The following is a 25,270-nucleotide window of genomic DNA, read 5'->3' as shown; positions in this document are numbered from 1 at the left end:
TGTATTACAAAGCATTTCACAGCTAATGAAGTAAATTTGTACAGCTAATGAGGTAAATCTGAAGTGATAATAAAATGGTAGCCATTGTTATAATACAGAAAAACAGCTACTCAATTCATACAGAACAAGCTTCTACAAATAGCAATATGATAATGACCATTTCAGTGTTGTCTGCTGATGAATCAATACTAGCCAAAGCAGCAGGGAGAACATCCTTACTCTACCTCCAAATCGCACCGTATTCTTTTCATCTATGCAGACTAATCAGCTTAATATCTCACCAAAAGTTGAACACCTCTAACAGTTTAGCGTTCTAGAGCAACGTTAGACTGGACGCTGCCTTCCAGTTTCTGAAGTGAAAACTGAGCTCATCACCCCCAGATTTGAATTTGCTATCAATTGAGCCCTTTCCGACACCTTTATACAGAGTTCATATGCAACTGTATTTGAACCACAAATCACATTAAGCTCCTGACATGAGTAAGCCATTTCTGTTCAGCTGTACCATAGGATTTTAATATGATAATTATGTAGAAAAGCTCAGTCTGGGGATAATCCTGAGTCAGACTCCAGATATGATATCTGTGCATTCCTGGGATAAAACCCTCACATTCAATCTCCACCATAGGCAAATGGGCAAGCAAGCCCGAGCAGGGAGCCTTGGATCAAGTTCCTTCTCCGGTAAACTGGGGATTAAACGTAGCTCCACAGCTACAACCTCAGAGAAGAGGTTGTTGTTTAAGTCATTGTGCAAGGGCATGGGGGGGTGGGGAGGAAGCAGTTAATAAATATGCCAATTACTGCAGCTCATTTGTGCAAAAGATTCTCATTTACTGCCCTGCTGCAGTATATCTGTCCTGATAAAGACTTACAGTCAGATGTAAAAATTGAACGGATCATAAAAAATACAGATGCAAAATTAATTGACTTCACAGCGCTTTGGCTGATTTGGCGGATAATGATGAATTCTGACCTTTTCTAATTACTCTGTGAACGTACAGCCCCATGGAAAGCTCAACACTTATGAAATATGACAGCCAGTCCCAACTACCACAAATATTACCGCTATCGCTTCCCTTTCGTTCCAGCATGATACCAAGCACTTACTCTCTCCCTCTCCAGAACTTTGCCTTAATTTTGGAACTGTTTAATCCTAAAAGCAAATGCAAGATAGATGTTGAATCCAATGACAAATTAAACACTGCTGGCAGGATGAAGAGATGAGGATTAGAAAAATAAAAGCAGACGCATGAAATCTGAAACTTAAACAGAAAATGCTGGGAGCACTCAGAAGGTCAGGCAGTATAAGTGGAAAGTGAAACAGAGGTAACGTTTCATAGCAGTGTCACATCTCGTTCCACACATGTTGCCTGATCTTGCTGACTGCTTCTAGCATTCTGTCTTTTCGTTTATGAATAGATGCGGACTTCTCAATCAAGGGACAGATGGAAGAAATTTACTTCCCCATGTCCATTGAAACTTGCCTTCTGTCTCCCTCTCTGCAGTTGCTTAATACTCTGCAATCTGATCTTAACCCCAACCTTGCAAACCCAACACTAGAACATACCATTTTCTGCAAGTGATCGCTTGCTCTTGTTCAATCCCTTGCCTTCCATGTTGGCAATCATTCCCATTCCCCCTCCCTCCTGTGTCATGGGCCTTCCAGCAATGGACACCTTCCCAACATCCTCAATCTGACCAGCTGAAGGGCAGGAAATGAAATAGGACCTACAAGCAAAAAGAACAAACTGCAGGAGGAACTCAACGGATCAGGCAACCTTTGTAGAGGGAAGTGGACAGTTGATGTTTTGGATGGAGATTGACCATCCTGACTGAAAAATGGGAGAAGATGGCCAGTATAAAGAGGTGATGGAAGAAAAGACAAGTGATCCAGGTGAGAAGGACTGAAGTGACAGATGGAGAGGAGAGTGGAAATAGTGCATAACCTGGGAGGCTTATTGGCTTAAGGTAGCAAGATGCAGTGGAAAGCATGCCTTGCATATCGTTCGTACAGATCAAATCATTACACGGTGCAATGGGGTAGAACAAGGTTAACAAACGATGCAGAACAAGTGTAAAGGCTACAGAGAAAGCACAGTGCAGATATTCAACGAAGTGCAAGATTGTGAGGAAGCAAAAAGGGGATGCAGATGTTGGCATAGAACTAAATAGGTGAGGTGGGGAAGGCAGATGGCAACAGTAGGAGGAGGGGTCTCAGTGGGGGAAGGTGTGAGTGAAGGGTAGATAGAATGGGTGGAAGAAATTTGGTGATCAGGAACTGGGGAAGTTTGCTTGACTACGTAATTGGGTAGAAGCAAAGGGACGGGGGGTGGGTGGGGAGCAAGTTCAATATTCATGCCCTCAGTTTGAAGAATACCTACGAAGTAGAATACGGTGTATTCTTCCTCTAGTTTGTTTTACGCTTGCCCTGGCTTTGGAGGCAGACAGGTCGTTGTGGGAAACGAGGAGGGTAATTAAAACGCCCATCATCCGTGAGCAAATCGGTCAAGAAAATTGGAGGCTGCATTTAGCAGCACTTCCAACATTTCCTCGAAGTATTCCCACTATTCGGTCACCCATTCCAGCCCCGGATTGCAGAGGCTGCTGTAACCAAAAGGAGCAGCAAACACAGATGAGATAGCTGTTGGGGTCTGCTCCAGCAATGAAGGGACGAATTCAGCTGAATGGAAAAGGTGATCCTCAGAGAGAAACAACATTCCCTCATTTAAGAATAAATTTGGGACATGGTGACTTGCACAGAAAAGCAATTTGAATTTTTTTTTGCAACAGCATGGGGAACTCTGTTGTCCGTTCAAACCCCCTCACCACCTCTAATCAAACGTCACCCATCCCTGCTGTCCTCTCCCTCTCTCTCAAACACATGCACACACAACACAGGACTGATAATGCCAGAAGCAAAATTTCTTGCACATTGCCATGCTTTCTTTTGGAAAGCAGCTAACAGATAATTAAATGTTACATCAATGCTTTGGGTCTCATGAATATTCATCAAGCAAACAGTATTAGTGCTAAGCAGCAGTGTCAGCCAATGACTGCAGAAACACCTATTTAGGAAATCTCCAATTTAAAGACAGCTTAAAGTGTACACTTGTGGTCACAACCTAAAAAACGTTTTCCAATAAAAAAAGCTGCCAATCATACTCTCGGCTTATCATTTGTGTAATAATCCACAGTTAACACTCTGGGATCACAGCTAATAATCCAGCAGAAGTGGACAATCATTCGTGTCACTGTCAATGTGCAGAAATCCATGACCTACAAGTTCCAGCCTTGAGCCCAAGTGCTCGGTACTCAGAGCTCATCAGCTTTGATTTTTACTCCTCTCAGCTGCAGAGCTGTGAGAAAAAAATACTCAAAACGTGGAAGGGGAGGTCTCCCCATCATTGAGCAACCATTCAAGGGAGCTAATGATGTTTAATTGCCCCGTTTCATGGACAATGTGGTTGAAACACTGCATCAACAGAAATAAACAAAATCTCCATCCACCAATATGCAAATATTTTGTGTACAAGGATCAGGTTATGTTCAACTTCTCCATGCCTTTGTAAATGAGTAAGTTGGTACCAATTTCCTGAAAGTGTTTGGATGCATTGACTGAAGTGAATTTCACTCCATAAACTCTCACAGTAGCTTTTCCAAAAACACTCTATTGTTAAAATCACTTCCTTAGAATTTGCATTGCCTGCAGCAGCGTGGCCATTGTGGTACATTGCCTACCAAGTTTAATAAAGAAATTGCACAGGGGCCAGGTTTAATTCAGCAATACCAATCTCTATGGAAAAAATGCACCAATATAGAAAGATACAGTTGTAAGAACATTTTGATGCATGCACTATTTCCTTGGATGAGTAGCTTGCAATCATTCACTATCTCTATTCCCTCTGAAACGAGTCCGATTATAGAAAACGTAACTCAGTAAAAACCTGGTGTTCAGTCAGGGAAGGGCAAGAGATTACTGTTCAGCTTAGTACTGAGCATGGTGACATCTTAATTTTCAGGAGAAAAATAAGTGGACGTAGATCTGACTCCACATCAAAACAGGCAACACTTAGTCAGTCTCTCCTGCCTGGCTGCCAACATGGGGCTGAAGCTTCTCCATTACCTTTGCAGGAGAGGATCAGTGTTGCCAAGTAGACCATGAGAAAGCCAAAGGTGCTTGGGTGAGGTTGACTTTCATTAATATCTGTCTGTTGAGAGTTGGCCCCTGTGGTAATGGGAAGTGGTGATGGTTTGTGAATCTCATCTTAGACTTCTATTGTCAGAGAGCACCATAACAGAATGGTAGATTGATAGAGGGCACTTGTCTTGAAGATATTAAGCCCATGGCCCCTCATCCTGAATACTTTAGTAAAAGGGTCAATGATGCGGAGGAGTTTGGCTTCACAAAGAAATACAACATAGAAAATAGGTTCTCCGGCCCTCTAAGTTCACACCATCTGCCCACCCGTTTATGCTAATCCATCATGAAACCCATTTTTTAAATATTCATAATGAGGAGGGATGAGAGAGCACTCCCAACATTCCTGCTGGATCTCGTAAGGAAATCTGCCCATGGACAGAATGGTCTGGTTATAAGTAGGTGTGGGGACAAAGAGACACTGTAGAGCTGCAACCAAGTGCTCCGTACAGGAAGTTGCCAAGGAGTTTAGTGAAAGGAGTGCAGTCCATCAATGCTTGCACTTTGAAAAGCCTGCAGCCTCCATGTTCAGTCTACCTGGTCCTTTAGAATGAAGCAAACTGCCAATGTTTTCCCTCCCCAGTCAGGCTAAGTTCCCACAATGATCCCTGCTCTACTCGCTTTACACTTATGACTCTGAGGCTAAGTGCAGCTCCAATGTCATACTTAAGTTTGCTGACAACACCACTGTTTCTGGCTGAATCACTATCGGTATATAAAAATCAGTATATAAGGAGATTGAAAATCTGGCTCAGTGGTTCCACAATAACAGCCTCTTACTCAAGCAATGTTAGCAAGACCAAGGAGTTGATTATTGACTTCAGCAGGAGGAAATAGGTCACAAGCCAGTTCTCATTGGAGGATCAGAGGTGGAGAGGGTCGGCAAATTTAAATTCCTCAGTGTTATTATGTCATAGGACCTGTCCCAGGCCCAGCACGCAAGAGCAATTACAAAGAAAGCATGGCAGTACCTCTACTTTCTTAGGAGGTTGCAAAGATTTGGTAAGACATCTAAAATTCTGACAAACTTTTATACGTGTGTAGTGGAGAGTATATTGACTGGCTGCATGGAAACACCAATGCCCTTGAATGGAAAACCCTATAAAAAGTAATGGATATGGCCCAGTCCATCACTTGTAAAGCCCTCCCCACCATCGATCACACCTACACGGAGTGTGGTCACAGGAAAGCAGCATCCATCATCAGGGACCCCCATCACTCATGTCATGCTCTCTTCTCGTTGCTGCCATCGAAGAAGGTACAGGAGCCTCAGAACTCACACCACAAGGTTCAGGAACAGTTATTACCTGTCAACCACAACTTCACTCAACTTCACTTGCCCCATCACTGAACTGTTTCCCCCAAACTACAGACTCAATTTCAAGGACTCCTCATCTCATATTCTTGATGTTTATTGCTTTATATTTATTATTATTTCTTTTTTTCCTTATTTTGTATTTGCACAGTTCGTTGTCTTTTGCACACTGGTTGGTTTGGACTTTCATGATTCTATTATGGTTGTTGGATTTATTGAGTATCCCCACAGGAAAATGAATCTCAGGGTTACATATGGTGACATATATGTACTTTGATAATAAATTTGGTTTGAACTTTGATGCATACACTATGAGAGGAGGCAGAACAGCACACAAAAGCCTGGAAAATTCCTGGGGCTAGAAAGCTAAGGGTATCATAGCCTTGGCTTTAAAGAGCAAAGTGATCCAAGAACACGTTGTGAATAAGATCAGTGAGTTTGAAAGTCACACACGAGACAATGAATTTTGGCCATTGCACTGTTGTTGACATCATTCGAGGGACCTCTATGCCAAAGAGAAAGTACTTCAGCAAACAAAAGTCGAGAACTGAATTTTTATTGCACTGCAGTACCCAAAAAATTGTGGAATATTGTTCAAGGTTAAATCAGTTTTCAGCTGCACAGTCCCTTTTTTTTTTAAAAAAGAAGGAATTTCTAGGCTGGTGTGCAGGGATAACATTACAGCAGTTGGAAGGAAGGAACTCTTAATCTGAATTCAATGCCCTGTCAGTGGCTGACATCCCCTCAACCTTCAGTAGTGGGAGGTGAAAGGAAAGCTTCCATTCAAAGGTCTTAAATCCATTTAAAATAGAACATCTAGCTGGTGATTAATTTTAGTGATTAAAAAAGTATTAGCGAAGCTGTGACCCACATAAAAAGAAATATAAGTGAACATTATAGTACCCATTACATTCTTACTTAGCTTCTCATTTACATGGGTGACACATTTTTATTTTTATCTATCAATATTTATCAAAGAATAACATACCAGGCTGTCTATTTCTGGATCATCGCTGAAGAAGGGTTTGTGCTCTTGCTCTTGCTGGTGAACAAAGTTTTCAATGTCAACATCGAAGCTCGCTGAGGTAATGCACTCTGATCCCTGCGTAGCCTGTTCACACTTCTCGAACAGGAGAGCGAGGAGTGGAAAGAGCGGATGCCTGGGTGGAAGTGGGATTATAGAGGAGGAAAAAGGAAGAATTGGATTAGTCAATTTTAATTTATCAAATCAACAAAAAATGTTAATCCAAAATAATTGTACTACAAATTGGAACTGTTCAGTGAGAAAACATGCCATGTGATACAAAGCAAAAAACAAATCACATATTTGACCAAAACTCTCTTCGGTTTATTGACCTTAATATAATGGGCCCATATTATTAGCTAACGATCGCAAAAGTAACTTGTACCATCTTGTTCATTTCCAGGACCACAGGGAAAGAGCAGGGACGTAGGGCCAATTGTGTCAATAAACAGTGCTCGAAGAATTCAGCGTGCCAAACAGCATTTATGGGAGGCGAGGGATTGCCGACCTTTCGGGTCAGGATCCCGCATCAACAGTCCTCCTTCTCCATAGATGTTGCTCGACCAGCTGAGGTTCTCTAGCAGTTTGATATTTGCTCGATTCCAATATCTGCAGTTTCTTGAGCAGCCAACTGTATATCCCTTTCTAGGAGGAAACAGAGGTACGACAAATTGGATGGATGATTTGGGATGTATGATTGTTAACAAAGGGGTAAAAGGATGGATGAATGAGTGTCTTGTGCCTTTTGGTTGGAGATCATTTGGACAAAACTGGAATGGTGGGGCAGCACAGTGGTACAAGTAGAGCCATTGCCTCATACCTCCTGCAGCTTGGGTTTTATCCTGTGTGCTATCAATATGAAGCTTGCACATATTGGGTTTCCCCTGCTTGGGTTTCCCCTTGTGTGCCTCAGGAATCTGTACTGGGTCCAATGTTGTTTGTCATATACATTAATGATCTGGATGATGGGGTGGCAAATTGGATTAGTAAGTATGCAGATGATACTAAGGTAGGAGGTGTTGTGGATAATGAGGTGGGTTTTCAAAGCTTGCAGAGAGATTTAGGCCAGTTAGAAGAGTGGGCTGAAAGATGGCAGATGGAGTTTAATGCTGATAAGTGTGAGGAGCTACATTTTGGTAGGACTAATCAAAATAGGACATACATGGTAAATGGTAGGGCATTGAAGAATGCAGTAGAACAGAGTGATCAAGGAATAATGGTGCATAGTTCCCTGAAGGTGGAATCTCATGTGGATAGGGTGGTGAAGAAAGCTTTTGGTATGCTGGCCTTTATAAATCAGAGCATTGAGCATAGGAGTTGGGATGTAATGTTAAAATTGTACAAGGCATTGGTAAGGCCAAATTTGGAGTATTGTGTACAGTTCTGGTCACCGAACTATAGGAAAGATGTCAACAAAATAGAGAGAGTACAGAGGAGTTTTATTAGAATGTTACCTGGGTTTCAGCATCGAAGTTACAGGGAAAGGTTGAACAAGTTACCAAAGAGACTCAAAGTTCTCAGTATCATCACTGAAACTCTTGTCCCATTTTGAGTGGCTGTGGGATATTCTATGGTAAGAAGGCTTAAGAACCTTTTTACAGTGTTTACTCTCTTCCCCTTGTATTCTATTGTTATTATCAGCTTCAAGTTCAATTGTCATTCAACCATACACATGAATACAGCCAAATTAAACAGCATTTCTCCAGCACCAAGGTACAAAACACTGTACAGTCACACACAGCACATAGCACATATATTTATTTTAGCAGAAAAACCTACAATCACAAACTATATATAGTTTTATAATATATAAAACCCAAGACCCTGAGTCTTATGGGCTACAGATTAATGGTGCAATGTCCTCATCACACGCGAGTGCAGCCACAGACGAACACAATCCAACTTGTCTTCCACCGAGCAAATGCTGGAGGGCAGCACCAAGGGGGGTGGCCAGCCCCCAACCCAACACAGACTTCTCTCTCTTCCATACCGGTTCCAGTGTCTCCTTCCTGGGCGGTTGCAACAGGCGACCCCACGGCACGAGAGCATAGTCCGTGCAACAACCGAGGTCACGCAGTTTACGTGCCATCGATCTCACCAGTAATCCAATGGACTGGACTCGCAGTATTCTGCATTACCAACGTCCAACAGGGTTTTGTGATCAAGAAAAACACCCAAGACAGTTATTTGCACCACTTGTTAGAATGCACACTGCCTCTCATGCTTTCCTCATTGGGTGACTAGAGCACCGCTACACGGTAAATAGTAAGTCCAGCTCCATCGCCATCGAGCAACTCGCCAGTGGGTCAGACCTGTAGCACTTGATGTTCTCAATATCCAGCAGTTTCTTGCGACTGCACAAGATTCAAAGGGTGAACAATTACACCTTTGTTTGAAACTAGGGAGGCCGCAGTGACCGAGCACGCCGCCATCTTACTGGATGCCTGTTTCAGGAGTATGCTGACAGAAACACAAACCATGTGACTATCCCATAGAAACTGGCCAAACGTAATAGAGCCCTGATACTGGGAATGGTGGCTTGGAATAAGATACTGATGTTGGCTGATTTATCCTGCTCACAGATTCACTGATGGTCCAGTGCACTGGGGTGAAGATGATCAAACTCCAGTTGGATATAAGGACAGAGAGGTATGCTTTTTTTTGTATATATGTGAAAATCAATAAAAAGATTGAAAAAGAAAAGAAAAGAGAGGTATGCTGCTCAGTAAACCAAGAGCCTCGTACTTACCTTGAGGTCTCAATCCTGAAACATATTTTTCCTCAAACAGTCAAAGTCTCTGCTGGAGGACTGGAAGTGATTGTGAATTTAATCACTGATATCTACTGGAGTAGATGTGTGACAAAGGATATCTGGAGTCTAGGCCTTCACTCCACACTCAAAGGCCTGCAATGTGGGTATGGGATTAAGGACATCAGAGCCTAATCCTCTGCGCTTGAAGGTGTGGTGAACTACATATACCTGTCTGGACACGCCCCCTGCTGACTGCTCCTGTGGCTCCTCCCACAGACCCCTGTACAAAGGCGATCAAGACCTGAGCCCGGCCTCTCAGTCTCCAGGATGCAGTATGGTGGTCACTCACTGCTTGTTCCTTCTTCCAGTCAATAAAAGCCGATATCTCGCCTTTACATCTCAGAGTGAGTTATTGATGGTGCATCAGAAGGCCAGTGACGTGGACAAGGACCAGTGAGGACAAGGGCTAGAGGCCCACTGGGCCATGTTGGTGGGTCCTGGGATCAGCTGTCCGTTCAAGCAGCAGGCATGAGGGCCAGTGATACCCTAGGTGTATGCAAGTCAGCGAGTCCAGAGTTCGAGGCCTGGAATTCAGGGTCCCATTATCGGCTAGTTCAAAGACTGATCAGAAGTCCAGAAGTCAAAGCCTTGGATTTATGATGCACCATATTGAATTGATTGCGAGAATGTAGCAAGTGTGCTTGTGTCTAATTGATCGTGCAGTGAATTGATTGGGTCTTCTATATGTGCAGGCTTTCTATTGCAAATGTTTTTCATTTTGGCAGGCCCGGTTAGTCACTCCTGCACTGTAAGTTGTCCAGTGTGTACACTAACTAACATGACTCAGTGGAAACATTTAATCCTACTATTCTGATGGTGACCTTGCTCCTCCGCATATGTAACACACAAGTCTGAAGTCCATTGGGAAAGTTGGAGGTCCATCGCCTTTGAGCCCAACAGTCCACTGGAGGCCAGCAGGCCTGTACTGGGGTTAGAACACTGTCTGTTTGTGTCAGTGGGTGTATAGGTGGGAGTTTTCCTGTTGTTGTTTTGTTTCTTGCTGTGTTCTGTGTTGTTCTGCTAAGCATTGTGGGCATGCTGTGTTGGCAACACATCCTTGGGTCATGTTGGTTGCGAATGCAAATGATGCATTTCATTGCATGTTTTGATGTACATGTGATAAATAAATAAATCTGAATATTCTCTAGAAGTTGGCTCCTGAATATGGAAAGTAATCCATATTTTTTGGAGTCTTGTCTTGAACTATTATGGCCAGGTGTTTGCGTGGTAGAACTTCATACTGCAGGAATTTTCTCTCGTCAAGGCTCATTCAGTGATACACTTTGGTAAACAAGTTTCCAATGACCCCACCTCCGAATTTGCATGTGCACATTTTCCACATCCTGCACCTTGATAACCAATGTTAGAGCAGCAGGTGGAAGCAACATAGGTCCCTTCTGGTGCTGTAGATTATCCCAACTCCAGCAAGCTTCTCACTGAAGGTGAGGGGCAATAGAGCAGCAAGGAAGATTTGCACCAACAACCTGTTCCAGTATTCACTCTGTGGTGGAGAATGGGGACAAATTTCTTACACTGTCACATACTTTCCATGCTATTACCATATAACTGTCTTTCTCTACTGCTGTCAGTTTATGTCTAGTTGAAATCCTCAGCCATGACTTTGATAGATCTAGCTTTTTGATTATCCTAATGTTCCCACAGTCAATGTCCTGCTTTGAACAAGATACTGCAAAATTCATCTCTTTATACTGTAAACAGTAGGTCCCATTCACCCAACTGGAATTGACAGGCTGAGTCAACAGCCAGCAACACATTTTAAAATGGTGATCCTTGATTAACAGGCTGTTGTGCATTACCCCTTGGAATCAAAGGAGAGGTGATGGGCCTTGTATGAGAAGAATTTGCGACAGTACGGGGAAGTGAAATGAATTCAATAGCTTCCTTCAGAGCTAAAAAGGACTCAAAAGGTAGAATTGCCTCCTCTACATTGCTAGAGGTATAAGGTCCTTCTGATATTGCATCAATCATTCTGACAAAGCCAATGGGCATTTGTACTGATTTCTCCTGAAGTTGCTTTGTGTCAAAATTTATTGGATAACCACCCTGTATAGTCCTGGGATTCTTAAGCATGTTAATAACACTAAATAAATGCCAACTGCATTAAATGTACTTCAAAAATAATCTTTGTGGTAAAAGTGCATTAAGATGTCATAAGGAAATGATAGGCATTATAGAAATGCAAATTCCTTTTTACTTTCCCCTTCTTCAAAGACGTTTCTTTCTTCAGAGAGAAAGCAAAATAAACAACATTTTGGAGAGTTGGCAGTCTGCACTGTCCACCATGAGTACACTGAGCTCCAAGACCAGGTGAACCGAGGGGGGTGCGGTTGGAGAGAAAGAACATCAAAGCCTCTCACACATAATTTGGGAAGGGGAATGTGTGACATCATTTTTCCAATATTATTTCAAAGACTGCCTTTCTATCCCTGCTGATTCCAGACTTTCATTACCCTCATGCAGTTACGCCAGATGTCAATGACAATATAATTGCTCAATTTGTGTCCATATCATGCAGTCCAATATGTTGTATCAGAAAACATCTATACCATGATTTTTAAAGCACATTGCACCCTAAAGTTAGCCACAACCTCTCCCTAAACATTTGTTAAATTTCAGATAATGAGAACGTTTTATCTACTTCCTCTCATCACGCAAAGACTCCCTCTCAAGTTAGTGACCCCTCCATAAAATTTTCTCCACTCTTGCTTTGAATATCTTTATTATCAATCAATATAAAAACAATCATAGACCTCCATATAATCAGTGGTCACTTTATTAGGCACAGGAGCAGAAACCCACCATGGTCTTCTCCTCTAGTATTGCAGAAGGGTCTCAGCCCGAAGAGTTAACTGTACTTTTTTCCATAGATGCTGCCTGGCCTGATGAGTTCTTCCAGCATTTTGTGTGTTGCTTGGCTTTCTGCTGCTGTAGCCCATCCTCTTCATGGTTCAACATGTTGTACGTTCAGAGATGCTCTTCTGCACACCGCTGTTGTAATGTCTGTTTATTTTGAGTTACAGTCACTTTCCTGTCAGCTTGACAACGCCGCTCTCTGGATATTTTTTGTTTTTCCACACCATTCTCTGTAAACTCTAGAGACTGTTCTGCTTGCAGCCAGCAGTTTCTGAGATACTCAAACCTTCCTGTCTGACATCAACAACCATTTCATGGTGTAAGTCACTTAGATCATATTTCTTCACCACTCTGATATTTTGTCTGAACAACAGATGAACCTCCTGACCATGCCTGCATGCTTTTATGCATCAAGTTGCTGTCACATGATTGGCTGATTATATATTTGCATTAACGAGCAGGTATATTTAATACAAGTGGTCACTGAGTGTAAATTAAAACAAAACAAGATTTCCATCATAAAGGTGTATCAATAATCCACTTACATTTTATAATCTGACCTACTTGGTGCATAATAAATGCAACTCCAGTTGTTTAGATATGTTATGCATCAGTTTCAAGCATTGACAATACCTGTCTCACAGCTCACATTCCCTGGATATTGATAAATAATAGTTTAATCTATATTAGCCAGACCAAACTTCAGTTGCACAGACGTTCTTCCTCAATCTCCTTTATTCCCAAGTAAAGGGCCACCAGAATGTAATAAATGACTATGCTCATCTAGTTAACACCAAGTAACACACATAAAATGCTGGAGGGACTCAGCAAACCAGGCAGCATCTATGGAAAAGAGTACAGTTGATGTTTTAGGCAAAGACCTCGAAACATCAACTGTACTCTTTTCCACAGATGCTGCCCGGCCTGCTGAGTTCCTCCAGCAATTTGTGTGTGCTACCATCTAATCCAAATGTTTTGTCATAAGGGCTGTCATTTTGGTTTTAGCTTGATCACATGTAGTATAAAATGGGAGATTGAAAGTTATCCTTCTCTTATCAGTTAAACAATTTGCACCCTAAATTTGCCACCAATCTCTGAATCAATTTGTTTTAAAAACAATGCATGTTTCACTCCAACAGAAACTGATCATTGGAAGTGTCTTAACAGAATAGTTCAGCACCCTAATTTAACTGCTCTACAATTACTTCTTATATTAACCTTTTACTCAATGCAGTACACGGTCAGTCAGACAGAAGTGCTAAGCTTGTGGGATCTTTATTGTTAATTAAAAAGAAAATTACTACTTAAATGTTTGGGTTCCTGACAAAGCTGAATTGAAAGCTCTGCTTTTTGGTGAGATGGTGTTCTGTGTTATGAAATGATCTGTCTGATCCCACTTTAATATAAACCTGTGATTCATGTGGAATAAAAGGAAATAGCACACTCATGTCAATCTGCTCCTCTCAGAGGGACTGCTAGCAATATATGAAAGGCAAATTCCAGCAAGTATTAGTATTATGAAATTTCTGCACCTATGAAACCTCGTGGTCAGCAGTTGCCTCTTCGTGCCATTTACCTGCCTCAAGATCAATTATAACAGGAAGGCTAAAATTAGCCATACATGGGTACCAAATCAGTTGGAATTAATGTGAGGGTCAAGTGTCAAGAGTTTTGAGTATTTCTGGTCCACAACGACCTCCATTTACCATACATACACGCACGCACATACACACACATTAACTCATGTAGTTCTTCTACAAAGTGAATTTAAATGCTTTAAACTGAACACAGAGGGTGAGGGTGATGAAAAAAATATTTTGGGAAATTAATTGGCTGACCAGCATAGCGAATGTGTGTGGGGGAAGGGTGAGAAGAACAGATTGATCTTCAATGAGTCTATACAAATATGCAGCTAAACTGCTGTGACATTTACTGCAACTGAGAGGTCGTTTGCTGCCTCTAATAATAAAAAAAAGGATTTGACATTGCGTAATAAAGGCAAATGAATTCATGTAATGGGCTAATTTAGCACATTCAGCACTGTTCTGCTAGCTAGCTGAGGCAGCAGAGAGCACAGGCAGGAATACAGAGAGGCTACTACTCCGACAGTTTTCCACTTAACAACTCATTGCTTCAGTCTCATTCACTCCCAAATGGACTGAATCTGCTCCTTTACATGGTGCTCTTTAACCCCAAACCAGATGTTCCCCGTGATTTGTTCCAAATGAGCAGCCTCCATGTTAATAGGGAAGGTTCAGGAAGCTGACCTGAAATTGCACAGTACATCAGAGCTAGAGATTTAACTGTGTGTTCCTGAATTCCAAGTGCGAGCAGATAATGGTGTAGCAAGGGAAATTGGGCATCTGAGACCCCAATGAAGAGGGTATTTCCTTAATGAGATTTAAGGACTGCGAAATAAACAGCAGCAGGGCGAAGGAGCAGAATGGATTAAAGAAATGAATTCAATAATGATCAAATTTGAACGAGGAATATTAAGTGGAGAAGATTCGCCGAGAGTAAGAGGCTCACAGGAAAAATAAGAAAATTTAAAATATTTAACATTAATTTTCTTTTAATAGGCCAGATGTTCCCGTAAGAAGGCCCCAACAGTTTCGGCCAGCTGTTGGAGTTGTCCCTTGCAAATTTAAAGTTGCTAGAAGTACCAGCTTTTGCAGCAAAGAATTCAAGACACCTAGGGTCAGAGTGAATAATAATGATGCATTCCCTAATGATTCACATACAAGGATTTTGAAATTAACAGTTACAGCGAACCTGCAGAGAGTGCGCATTCACTATTAAACAATTAGAAAGACAATATAGTGCGTTCTATTGACTTCATTAAATGCGCCGCACTTGTTTACACTCTGCCCATTGTTCCTGGTCTTGAAGCTTCTCACTCTTTCCAAGTTATTCAGGGAGGTTCGCCAAACCGCGCCAGTCGGTTATCCAGGTGGCTTACCTTTTACAGGCCGAAGTGGTCTTGGCTTATCACTCAGTTGCTGCTAACCCTGCTAAAATATTGGCAGCCACAATCCTCCTCAGTTTACTCACAAACAGAAGAGTTTCTTGCAGATCCTCTGGTGCCACTTGAGTAATGAGATTCGTGATTAAGATGCACAGTCCTGACACTTGCACACAACCTGGCTGATGCACGTTAGTACTAGACCAAGCCAATAAAATGCAGACAAAAATTATGGGAAGAATCACTTGTTCACACAAAGGGTGCTGCAAATATGTAATTTTCACTCCTTAAAACTGCCGAGGTGTGATGAATTGAAAATGTTTAATCTGATATGGAGAGATTTTTGTTTGGCAAGAGCACCAAAGGTCTGGAAACAAGGCAGGCACACAAACATAAGCAATTGATCAGCTATGATGCTGCTGAATGGCAGAACAAGCTTGAGTTCATACTCTAAATATCATATAAAAAAACTAGTACATAAAATAGTGAGCATGAATTTTTGCAAAAACACGTCTAGTTCACTGCTGTGACCCCTGAACCACAGCAACACTGTTAAGTCCCAGTGTTCTGGTAAGCCACTCTGTTCAAAGGTAATGAGGAATGGGCAATAAACACTGGCCCAGCCAAAGATGACCACGTTCCACAGCATACAAGTGACGGGGCTGAACTACTAATGTCTGCTCTCAATTTAATACAACCAACCTGAGAAACTACTTCTTTTTTCTCTCTGCCCTCTACATTCCTGGGCACTCCACGATGAAGTATGTTAAGTGTGGAGAGATCGTTACTGTGGCTGTTCCTTTTCTGTGAGTGAGGGGGTCAGGAATAGTTAAAGGAGTCGGAGATTGTTACTGTCGCTGTTTCTTCTCTGCAAGTGATGGGGTCAGGGACTGTAAATGGTGATGTTTTTTCTGCAGCGAAGGGAGGAGTTTTAGGGTCTGCGGGTTTTGTTTCTTTTTGTGTTGGGGGGAGATTATGTCCTTCCTTTCATCAACACCCATGGTCTTTCATGTATTTCATGGCTATCTGGAGAAGACAAGTATCAGAGTTGTATTGTACATGCATACTTTGACAATAAAATGAACCTTTCAACCTTTGAAATGGAACTGAAATGCAGGGCTTTTAGCATACTGAAAACCCATTTAATGCGCCACTTTGTTTGGGTGTTGAATGGTACTAATTCACACAGGTTGGTAGGTGCCAGATTTAATCATGCTCCAAGTACTGATTAAAGGAAATACAATTAGCTTCAGCGCACTATATAGGGCCAATCTGCAAAATTTAATTTCTAAACACAAGAGAGTCTGCAGATGCTGGAGATGCAGAGCAACACACCCACAAAATGCCAGAGGAACTCAGCAGGTCAGGCAGCATCTATGGAAACGAGTAAACGGTTGACGTTTCGTGCCGAGACCCTTCTTCAGTACTGGAAAGGAAGGTGGAAGACACCAGAGTATAATGGTGAGGGGAGGGGAAGAAGGTCTAGCTAAAAGGTGGTAGGTAAGGCCAATTGGGTGGGAAAGGTCAAAGGCTGAGAAGAAGGAATCTGATAGGCGAGGAGAATGGACCATAGAAGAAAGGGAAGAATGAGGAGCACCAGGGGAGATGATAGGTAGATGAGAAGAAGAGGTAAGAGGCCAGAGTGGAGAATAGAAGAAGAGGGAAGAAGGAGGGAACAAAACAATTACAAGAAGGAGAAATCAATGCTCATGCCATCAGGTTGGAGGTTACCTAGACAGAATATGAGGTTTTGCTCTTCTACCCTGAGATTGGCCTCATCATGGCAAAAGAGAAGACCATGAACCAACATGTCAAAATGGCAACAGGAATAGGAATTAAAATGGTTGGCTACTGGGAAATTCTGCTGTTGGCGGACAGAGCAGTGGTGCTCAACAAAGCAGTCGCCCAATTTACATCGGGTCTCACTGGATTGGGAGCATCGACCTCCACAGATTTGTGGGTGAAGTGCTGCCTCTCCTGGAGGGACTGTTTGGGGCTCTGAATGGAGGTGAGGGAGGAGGTAAGTGGGCAACTGGAGCATTTCTGTCACTTCAGGGATATATGCCAGGAGGGAGATTAGTGGGGAGGGGCAAATGGGCAAGGCAATCGTGGAGGAAGCTATTCCTGTGGAAAGCAAAGAGCGGGAGGGAGGTAATGGTGTGTTTACTGGTAGGATCCCATTGAAGACGGTAGAAGTTGCAGAAAATGATGTGTTGGATGCAGAGGCTCATGGAGTGGTAGGTGAGGACGAGAGGAACTCTATCCCTGTTAAAGTGATGGGGAGATGGGAAAGCACGGATGTCTGGGAAATGGAGGAGATGCGGGTGAGGGCAGCATCAATGTTGGAGGAAGGGAAGGGAAACCCAGTTCTTTGAAGGAGAAGGACATCTCTGATGTCCTGGAAAGTTAGACAATTAGTTTCTATCCAGATTTCTAATCTAAGTACAGTACATATACTGGGAAACACCAGCAACACTAATAACCCCGTTGCATTTTGATAGCCAGCTAATGCACATCAGCTCAGTCAATTTGTAATATAAATATTGGCATGAAGTATTGGTTATATATTGGTGTTTACAGAATTTTACTTTAGCATAAGACTAAGGGTCCAGACTAAGGAACAAAAGGCAAAAATTATACAGCATGAAAAGGTTATTCAGTGCAGTGAACCCCTGCTGGTTCTTTGAAGGATCTATCAGATTATTCCAGTTTTCCACAGAGCCCTGCATTCCAATCTCCTCCTTTCAAAAATTTATTCAATTTCCATTTGAAAGTTACTACTGAACCTCTTTAACTACCCTTTTCAGCTTTCCAGATCATGGTTAACAAGGAATGGAAATTTTCCTCAGTTACCTTTTCTTTTCCCAGTCATCTAAAACTTTTATTCTCCACATCAGTGGAAGTTGTTTCTACTCAAGTATACCAACACCTCCCTCCCCATGATTTTAACATCTCAATTAAGTCTCACATAATCTACCTATATCAAGGAGAATAATCCCTGTTTCTTCAGCCTCTTCACATAATGATAAACCCTGCCCGAGACATTGTTTGTTAAAACCAGTCATCAGTCATTCATTGCTTATGGCAATCAATTTTATTTCATGTGTTCCATTGCTGTAAGAAGCTGCCCACACAAAATATCATGTAAAACTAGTACTCTTTCAAAATGAAAACCAGTATTACTGAGATCGCTTTTACAAACTTGGTGAGATTTTTTAAATCTCCCAACAAACTCTCCACAGATACAAATTTCAGAGAACTTTTTGATCCCATGCATAACAACATACCATCAGGAAAGAGGAAAATATATACATCTATTTTGAAACTGTGCATCATTTCCCTGATCCCCTTCAGGCTTCAGTCACAGTTACATAACCCGTGGGACGGGAGATTATATAAAGAACATGAATTGAGTATTAGTATGTTCCTGGGAACATCAGCAACATAACACTCAAGTCCACGAGGGAACATACCAACAGCAAGCAACTGCCTTAGTCAGAGAAACCTGCATTCTCAGAAGACAAGGGGACCAGACAAGGTCAAAGGGAAAATGTTTAAGTGCCTCTGGGGCTGTCTGATATTTAGCTACAGCACACTACTCAGTCTTCTCACAAAGAAAACAAGACAAAACACATAGGCTCTGGGCTAAATAATGGTTTATTTTGATCTGCAATAATTCTCTACGGTCATTAATTGGCCCCATGACAGAGATGAGTGAATTACAAATACAAATAAATCTTAAATAAACTGTACAACTGAGATTATGCCAATAGCTAAAACTAACTTTTACTTGCTGCTTTCAAATATTCCTTCCAACTTTTTCCCCATATTATCCCGACAGATTGAGCTCAGTTGAGTGAAGAGAGAGGATCGCAAAGAAGCATAGCACTTCCAGGATGTTTCGGAACTGGCAAAGTTCCCTTCAGCTTAAGACATTGCTAAGCCTCAAAAATTGATTATTCAAATCACATGAAATAAAAAAGCATTGCATTCTTTAAAATCCATTCAAACTACAATGATCTAACAAAAAAGTACAAAGAATGTTCAAGAGGGAATGGGAGTTGTATTCCTTTTCTTAATTCAAATACATATAACTGAGCAGTAGATATGATAGTTTCCTTATTTAGGGATCTAGCACTTACTCAAGCTATTCTTTTAGTGTTCCACCTTTTCGAAACAACTCTGCTTACTCAACTGCTATCATTTTTCCTGAACGATGGCTTCCTCTCTCCCACTGCCAAAAAAGCTCTGGACTATATCTCATCCATTTCCCACTTTTCTGCTCTTCCCCCCCCCCCCCCGACCCCCCTCCAGAACAGAACAAGGATAGAGAGCCCTAGTCCTTGCCTTCTACCCCATCAGCATCCTCTTTGAATACATCATTCTGCACAATTTCTAGCAATGCTCAAAGAGACACATCTTGACCTCTCCTCCTTTTTCAGCATTTTGCAGGGACCACCCCCTTCTTGACTCCCTGGTTCATTCTTCTGTTCCCACCAACTTCTTCTTTTCCATGCAACTACAGGTGACGCACCAATTGTCTTTTCATCTCTTCCCTTCCCACCTTCTTGGGGCCCAAAACAGCCTTTCCAGGTGGACCAGCAATTCATTTGTACCAGTCCAGTGAAATACATTTGATGTTTGCAATTTTGTTTGTGGATAATAGAAAAATGGAGGGCTATGTAGGAAGGAAGGGTTATATTGATCTTGAAATAGGTTAAAAATTCAGCGCAAGATTCTGGGCTGAATGGCCCGTATTGTGCTATAGTGTTCTACGGTATGTTCTATGTTCTCCTCCACCTGGTGAAATCCTACACAAATTGGGTGATCATCATGCAGAGCACCTGTGTTCAGTTTGCAGGGGTGACCATTACTTGTCACTTTAGTTCTCTATCACTCTACCCCTCTGACTTATCAATACGTAGCCTCCTGTACTGTCATATGAGGCTCATACTAGCTTGAGGAACAAAATGCCTCTTCCATCTGGGCAAGTCACAGTTCCTGGACTTGATGCTGAATTCTGCAACTTCTCTATCCTGATGTTGGGGTTTTGACCCAAAATGATGACTGTTCCTTCCATCCCCCCCCCCCCCCCACCACCACAGATGCAGCTTCACCCACTAGGTTCATGTAGAGGTTGCTTATTCCTCCACCTTCCACCTGTAGACACAGTCTCTTAGGTTACTAATCTTACTTCTCTGTTTAGGTCAAGTTGCCCATCTTTGATATTGGCTCAGCTCGTTTGCTTTCCCCCCTTAACTCTTTTTCTCCTTTCTCTGCGACGAAGGATGTGTCCAGCCGGGCACATCTTTCTGCTCTGCATTTCACAACTCCTACATTCTGCTGCCCATCTTCTCGCTCCCTAACAACTCCCATTTACCCATTGGCCAGCTAACCTCATTTACAACTCATCCTCATGCACACCCCCGTTTTACCCCTTCCCTCACCAACCCTGGTGCCCTTCTTTTGCAATGAGCCTGGTGAAACTTGCCTCACCAGGGCTGTCTTACAGGCTCGTCGCAAAAGAAGGGCACCAGGGTTGGTGGGGGAAGGGGTAAAACTGGGGTGTGCATGAGGATGAGTTGTAAATGAGGTTACCTGGCCAACGGGTAAATGGGAGTTGTGAGAGAGAGGTAGGCTTTCTGATCTGAAATGTTAACTATGTTTTCCTTCCCACAGACATGGCCTGACCCGCGGAGTATATTTCATTTTTATTTTGAATTGACAGCATTTGCAGTTAGTTTGATCTTCACCACTTATTTAAAGCAAATTCATTGACCAATCTGTGTGGCTAATACTGCAAAATCAGATTCTCAACAAGTTAGACGACCCAGATTTGCTTTATTTACAAATGCTGTTGAGACAGAACACAATTTCTGTCCTAAATACAGGTTCTTGTAACTGATATGAGAAAGATTATATGCTACTTTTAGAATCATGGAGAGATGCAACACGGGCCTTTCAACTCTCTGTCCACGTTGTTGAGGGATAATGCAGGAGTATAATTTTGTCCCAGTTTATTCCCTTGCTTGTGTTAAAAGAACCGGATGATCAGGAATAATCTTAACTAAGCTCACAGAGAACCTCTGGGTTATGTTAGAAGCCAGTTTTATCACCCATTATTACTTTCTAGTGACTTCAACAATGAATAAAACAAATAACTGGAAGAACTGTAAAACTGGTGCTGTAGCCAATCAGCTTCCCAATGGACTTGCAAGGTTAAAATGACCCCCATTAAGTTTGATTTACTGCACGCACTGGGGAATAGCAACCCCATATGTCATCCATCCCCAAGAGGAAGACTGTGATTTATTGCTGTACCTGCAATCAATTTCAAAGGACCACTGGGATCACAGAGCCCTGTGAGCACAGGCCCATCAACACTTATCCCACCCACAAAGCTCTTTCACGTAGCTGCTCAGTGGTTGCTCTCAAATATCAATCATTAGTCAGCCACAGCAAAGCCAACTTCACAATGAGAACTGCTTATGAGCAACATGTACAACTTCTGCAATAAGATGGACTCTTGACCTCACAATCTACCTCACTGTGGCCCTTGCATCTTATTGTTTGCCTCCACTGCACTTTCTCTGTAACTGGAACACTTTATTTTGTATTCTGTTATTGCTTTTCCCTTGTCCTACCTCAGAGCACTGCTGTAGTGAAATAATCAGTATGGATGGCATGAAAAATGGCGGGACTGTAGCGTCATGGTTAGCACAATACTTTACAGCACCGGGGTTCAATTCCCGTCGCTGTCTGTAAGGAGTTTGTAAACTCTCCCTGTAACCACATGGGTTTCCTCCTACTGTCCAAAGACGACGTACCGGTTGATAGGTTAATTGGTCATTGTAAATTGTCCCGTGACTTGGCTGGTATAAGGGGTTGCCGGATGGCACAGCTCGAAGGGTCGGAAGGGTTTATTCTGTGTTACATCCTAATAAATAAATAAACAAGCAAAGGTTTTCACTGTACACGCATCAATAACAAACCAATTTACCAATCTAATCACTGAAAGATAGGCTTAGATAGAGTGGACATGGAGAGGATGTTTCCTATAGTCGGGCATCTCAGAGCAGAGGGCACAGCCTCAGAACAGAAGGTCATCCATTTAGAACGGAGGTGAGGAGAAACTTTTTCAGCCGGAGGGCGGTGAATCTGTGGAATTCATTGCCACAGACGGCTGTGGGGGACAAGTCACTGGGTATATTTATTGAGGAGGATAGCAAGGGTGTCAAAGGTTACATGGAGAAGGCAGGAGAATGGAGTTGAGGGGGAAAATAAATCAGCCATGATGGAATGGTGGAACAGACTCAACTGGCTGAATGACCTAATTCTTATCTTATGTCTTATCATCCTATAACACTGACGATGAAAAAGGGAGCACTATTTGGGTGAGAAAATTCCCGTCATGAAGAGATACAGCATGGAAACAGGCCCTTCAGAATTCCTAGACTGTACTGATCATCAACCACACACTTACTGCAATCCTACATCCACCCTATTTTAATTGTCTTCTCCTCCCTTTCTCATCCTCCACTCAGATTCACCAGTCGCAACGCACCAAGGACAACTAGCCTACCCGCTATACATGCCTTTAGGATTGTAGGAGGAAACTGGAGCACCTGATCACAGGGAGAACATGCAGACTTCACACGGTCAACACAGAGAATCAGGATTGAATCCTGCTCTCTGGAGGTGTGAGGCTGCAGCACTATGCTGTGCCTGCGACAGTAACTGAATTCACCGGGCATGGAACCAGTCAGAGACCACACTAAGGTGAAGGAGCACACTCCATATTTGAGACAAGTACTTACAGAGTGGACCACAGGGCACCAATTCTTCATTCCCCATCCAACATTACTGTGGTGTAGCACTGCACAGGAACTTGAACCCTGCTGTTGACAAATGCCAATCTGGAGCTCCACACAGCAAGTGAAACATTCTTGGCCTCTCTACTCCTGCCTACTCCAACGCCAAAGAAACTTCTCAAAAACAACACCCCCCCCCCCCCACCCCACAATATCATGGACCAGGAAATGGTTAATAAACAGAATACTGGGTGTTATGATAAATGGGTCATTTCCAAATTGGTAAATAAGTAACTGTTGGGCTGCTGGAGAGATCAGTGCTGAGGCCTCAACTATTTTAAATTTGATTTATGATTCAGATGAAGGGACCAATTGCACTGGAGCTGAAGTTGATGATACCAAGGTAAGCGGCATACCAAAGCTGGGAGCTGGTAGATTGAAGAGGTAAAGGGCTGAAGAAGAAGGAATCTAATAGGAGGGAACAGTGGACCATGGAATAAAGGGAAGGAGAAGGCAAACCAGATGGAAGTGAAGGGCAGGTGAGGTGAAGAGAAAGGGTGAGAAGGAAACCAGAATGAGGAATGGAAAAAGATAGAAGGGGGAGGGGGCAGAAATGACTGTAAGCTAGAGAAATTGATTTTCAATCCATCAGGTTTGAAGCTATCCAGACGGAGTCTAAGGTGTTGCTCCTCCAGTCTGAGCCTGGCCTATAAATACCAGTAGAGGAGGCTTTGGACAGACATGTTGGAATGGAAATGGGAAGCCACAGGGAGATTGTACCTTATGCATCAGAGAGAACATGCTCGACGAAGCGGTCCCCCAATCAGTGTGGTTTCACTGATGTCGAGGAGGCTGAACAGAGGGCACCGGATACCATAGATGGCCTACTTATAAACCTCAAGAGCAAAGCCAAGTCTGTAGAACAGCGTTTGGATAAAGTCAACTAGGATTGTCAAATAGCTTAATAATGGTTTTAAGGCCTCAGCAAAAAAAAAGCCATAACAATAAAAATGTCAATCACACAACTAGAAATAACTGTCTCACTAGTGGTTATGAATGGAAGCTTGAAAACCAAGGTTGAGAGTTAAATTGTGATTTTTAGTAAAGAAAAACACAAAAAGGATTGGTGGTCTTGTGAATAAAAGAATGAGTTGAAGATGCTGAAAGGACTTGCTCCTAAGATTTAAGATAGAATCAGTATGATCTTAAAATTGAAATAGAGAATTATAGGAGGTATCTGAGTCGAGTTGCCAGATGTAGTTTAGTAAATTAAAGGATGTGATAGTAGATAAGCAATTGCAAACATTAAAGAAATATTTTCAAAAGAATAGCATTAGCTTGGGGTCTGAAAATTCCACTAGAAATATGAAACAAAAAAGGCTAATAAAAGATGTCAAGGATTTTTTAAAAAAACTTACAAATGTTATCAAAAAAGTAGAAGCATGTCGTAAACAAGACGGTAATTTAACTACTGATTATAAAGAAATCAATAACACTTTTCAAGATTTTTATAAATCTTTATATCAATCAGAATTTGATGGTGACCGGTTTACGATGGATAATTTTTTTAATAATTTGAATATTCCTAAACTGATAGATGAAGATTGTAGCTTGCTTGATGCTCCTATTTCTATGGATGAAATAAGAGAGGCTATCTCATCAATGAATTCAGGGAAAGCTCCTGGTCCTGATGGTTTTATTGTAGAATTTTTTAAAACTTTTTCTTTATTGCTTTCTCCTTGGCTATGTGAAATCTTTAATGATGCGTTTGTTAAGAAGAGACTACCTCAATCGTTTTATGAAGCTACTATCTCTTTAATTCTTAAAAAAGATAAAGATCCTACCTTATGTGCATCTTATCGCCCTATATCATTATTAAATGTAGACTCTAAGATTCTTACAAAAATTTTAGCCATTAGATTAGAAAAGGTATTACCACAGATTATTTCAGAAGATCAAACTGGTTTTATTAGGAATCGATATTCCTTTTTTAATATTAGAAAATTGATTAACATAATTTATACTTCATCACCTACAACCCCAGAATGTGTTATCTCATTAGATGCTGAAAAAGCCTTTGATAGAGTTGAATGGACATATTTATTTAATGCATTGAGAAACTTTAATTTTAGTCCTAATTTTATATCATGGATTAAATTAATATATTATAAACCTGTTGCTTCTGTTCTTACAAATAATTATAGATCCTCTTTTTTTCAATTATCTCGTGGTACGAGACAAGGTTGTCCTTTAAGTCCTTTATTATTTAATATT

General features: G+C 41.8%; 1 protein-coding gene across 3 annotated transcripts in view; it reads right to left on the bottom strand.

The window, feature by feature from the left end:
- The window catches only part of pknox2 (pbx/knotted 1 homeobox 2), a 489,281-nt gene that overhangs the window by 129,684 nt on the left and 334,327 nt on the right, over positions 1–25,270 (bottom strand). For all 3 annotated transcript variants that reach the window (XM_059957270.1, XM_059957269.1, XM_059957271.1), the window contains one exon: positions 6,502–6,673. In XM_059957270.1, coding sequence (XP_059813253.1) covers positions 6,502–6,673 — 172 coding nt within the window. The remainder of the gene's footprint in view (positions 1–6,501; positions 6,674–25,270) is intronic.

The sequence above is a fragment of the Hypanus sabinus genome, chromosome X2 (genome assembly GCF_030144855.1).
Source record: "Hypanus sabinus isolate sHypSab1 chromosome X2, sHypSab1.hap1, whole genome shotgun sequence".
In the NCBI taxonomy this organism is placed as follows: domain Eukaryota; kingdom Metazoa; phylum Chordata; class Chondrichthyes; order Myliobatiformes; family Dasyatidae; genus Hypanus; species Hypanus sabinus.
This window is presented reverse-complemented; position numbering and strand designations above follow the sequence as displayed.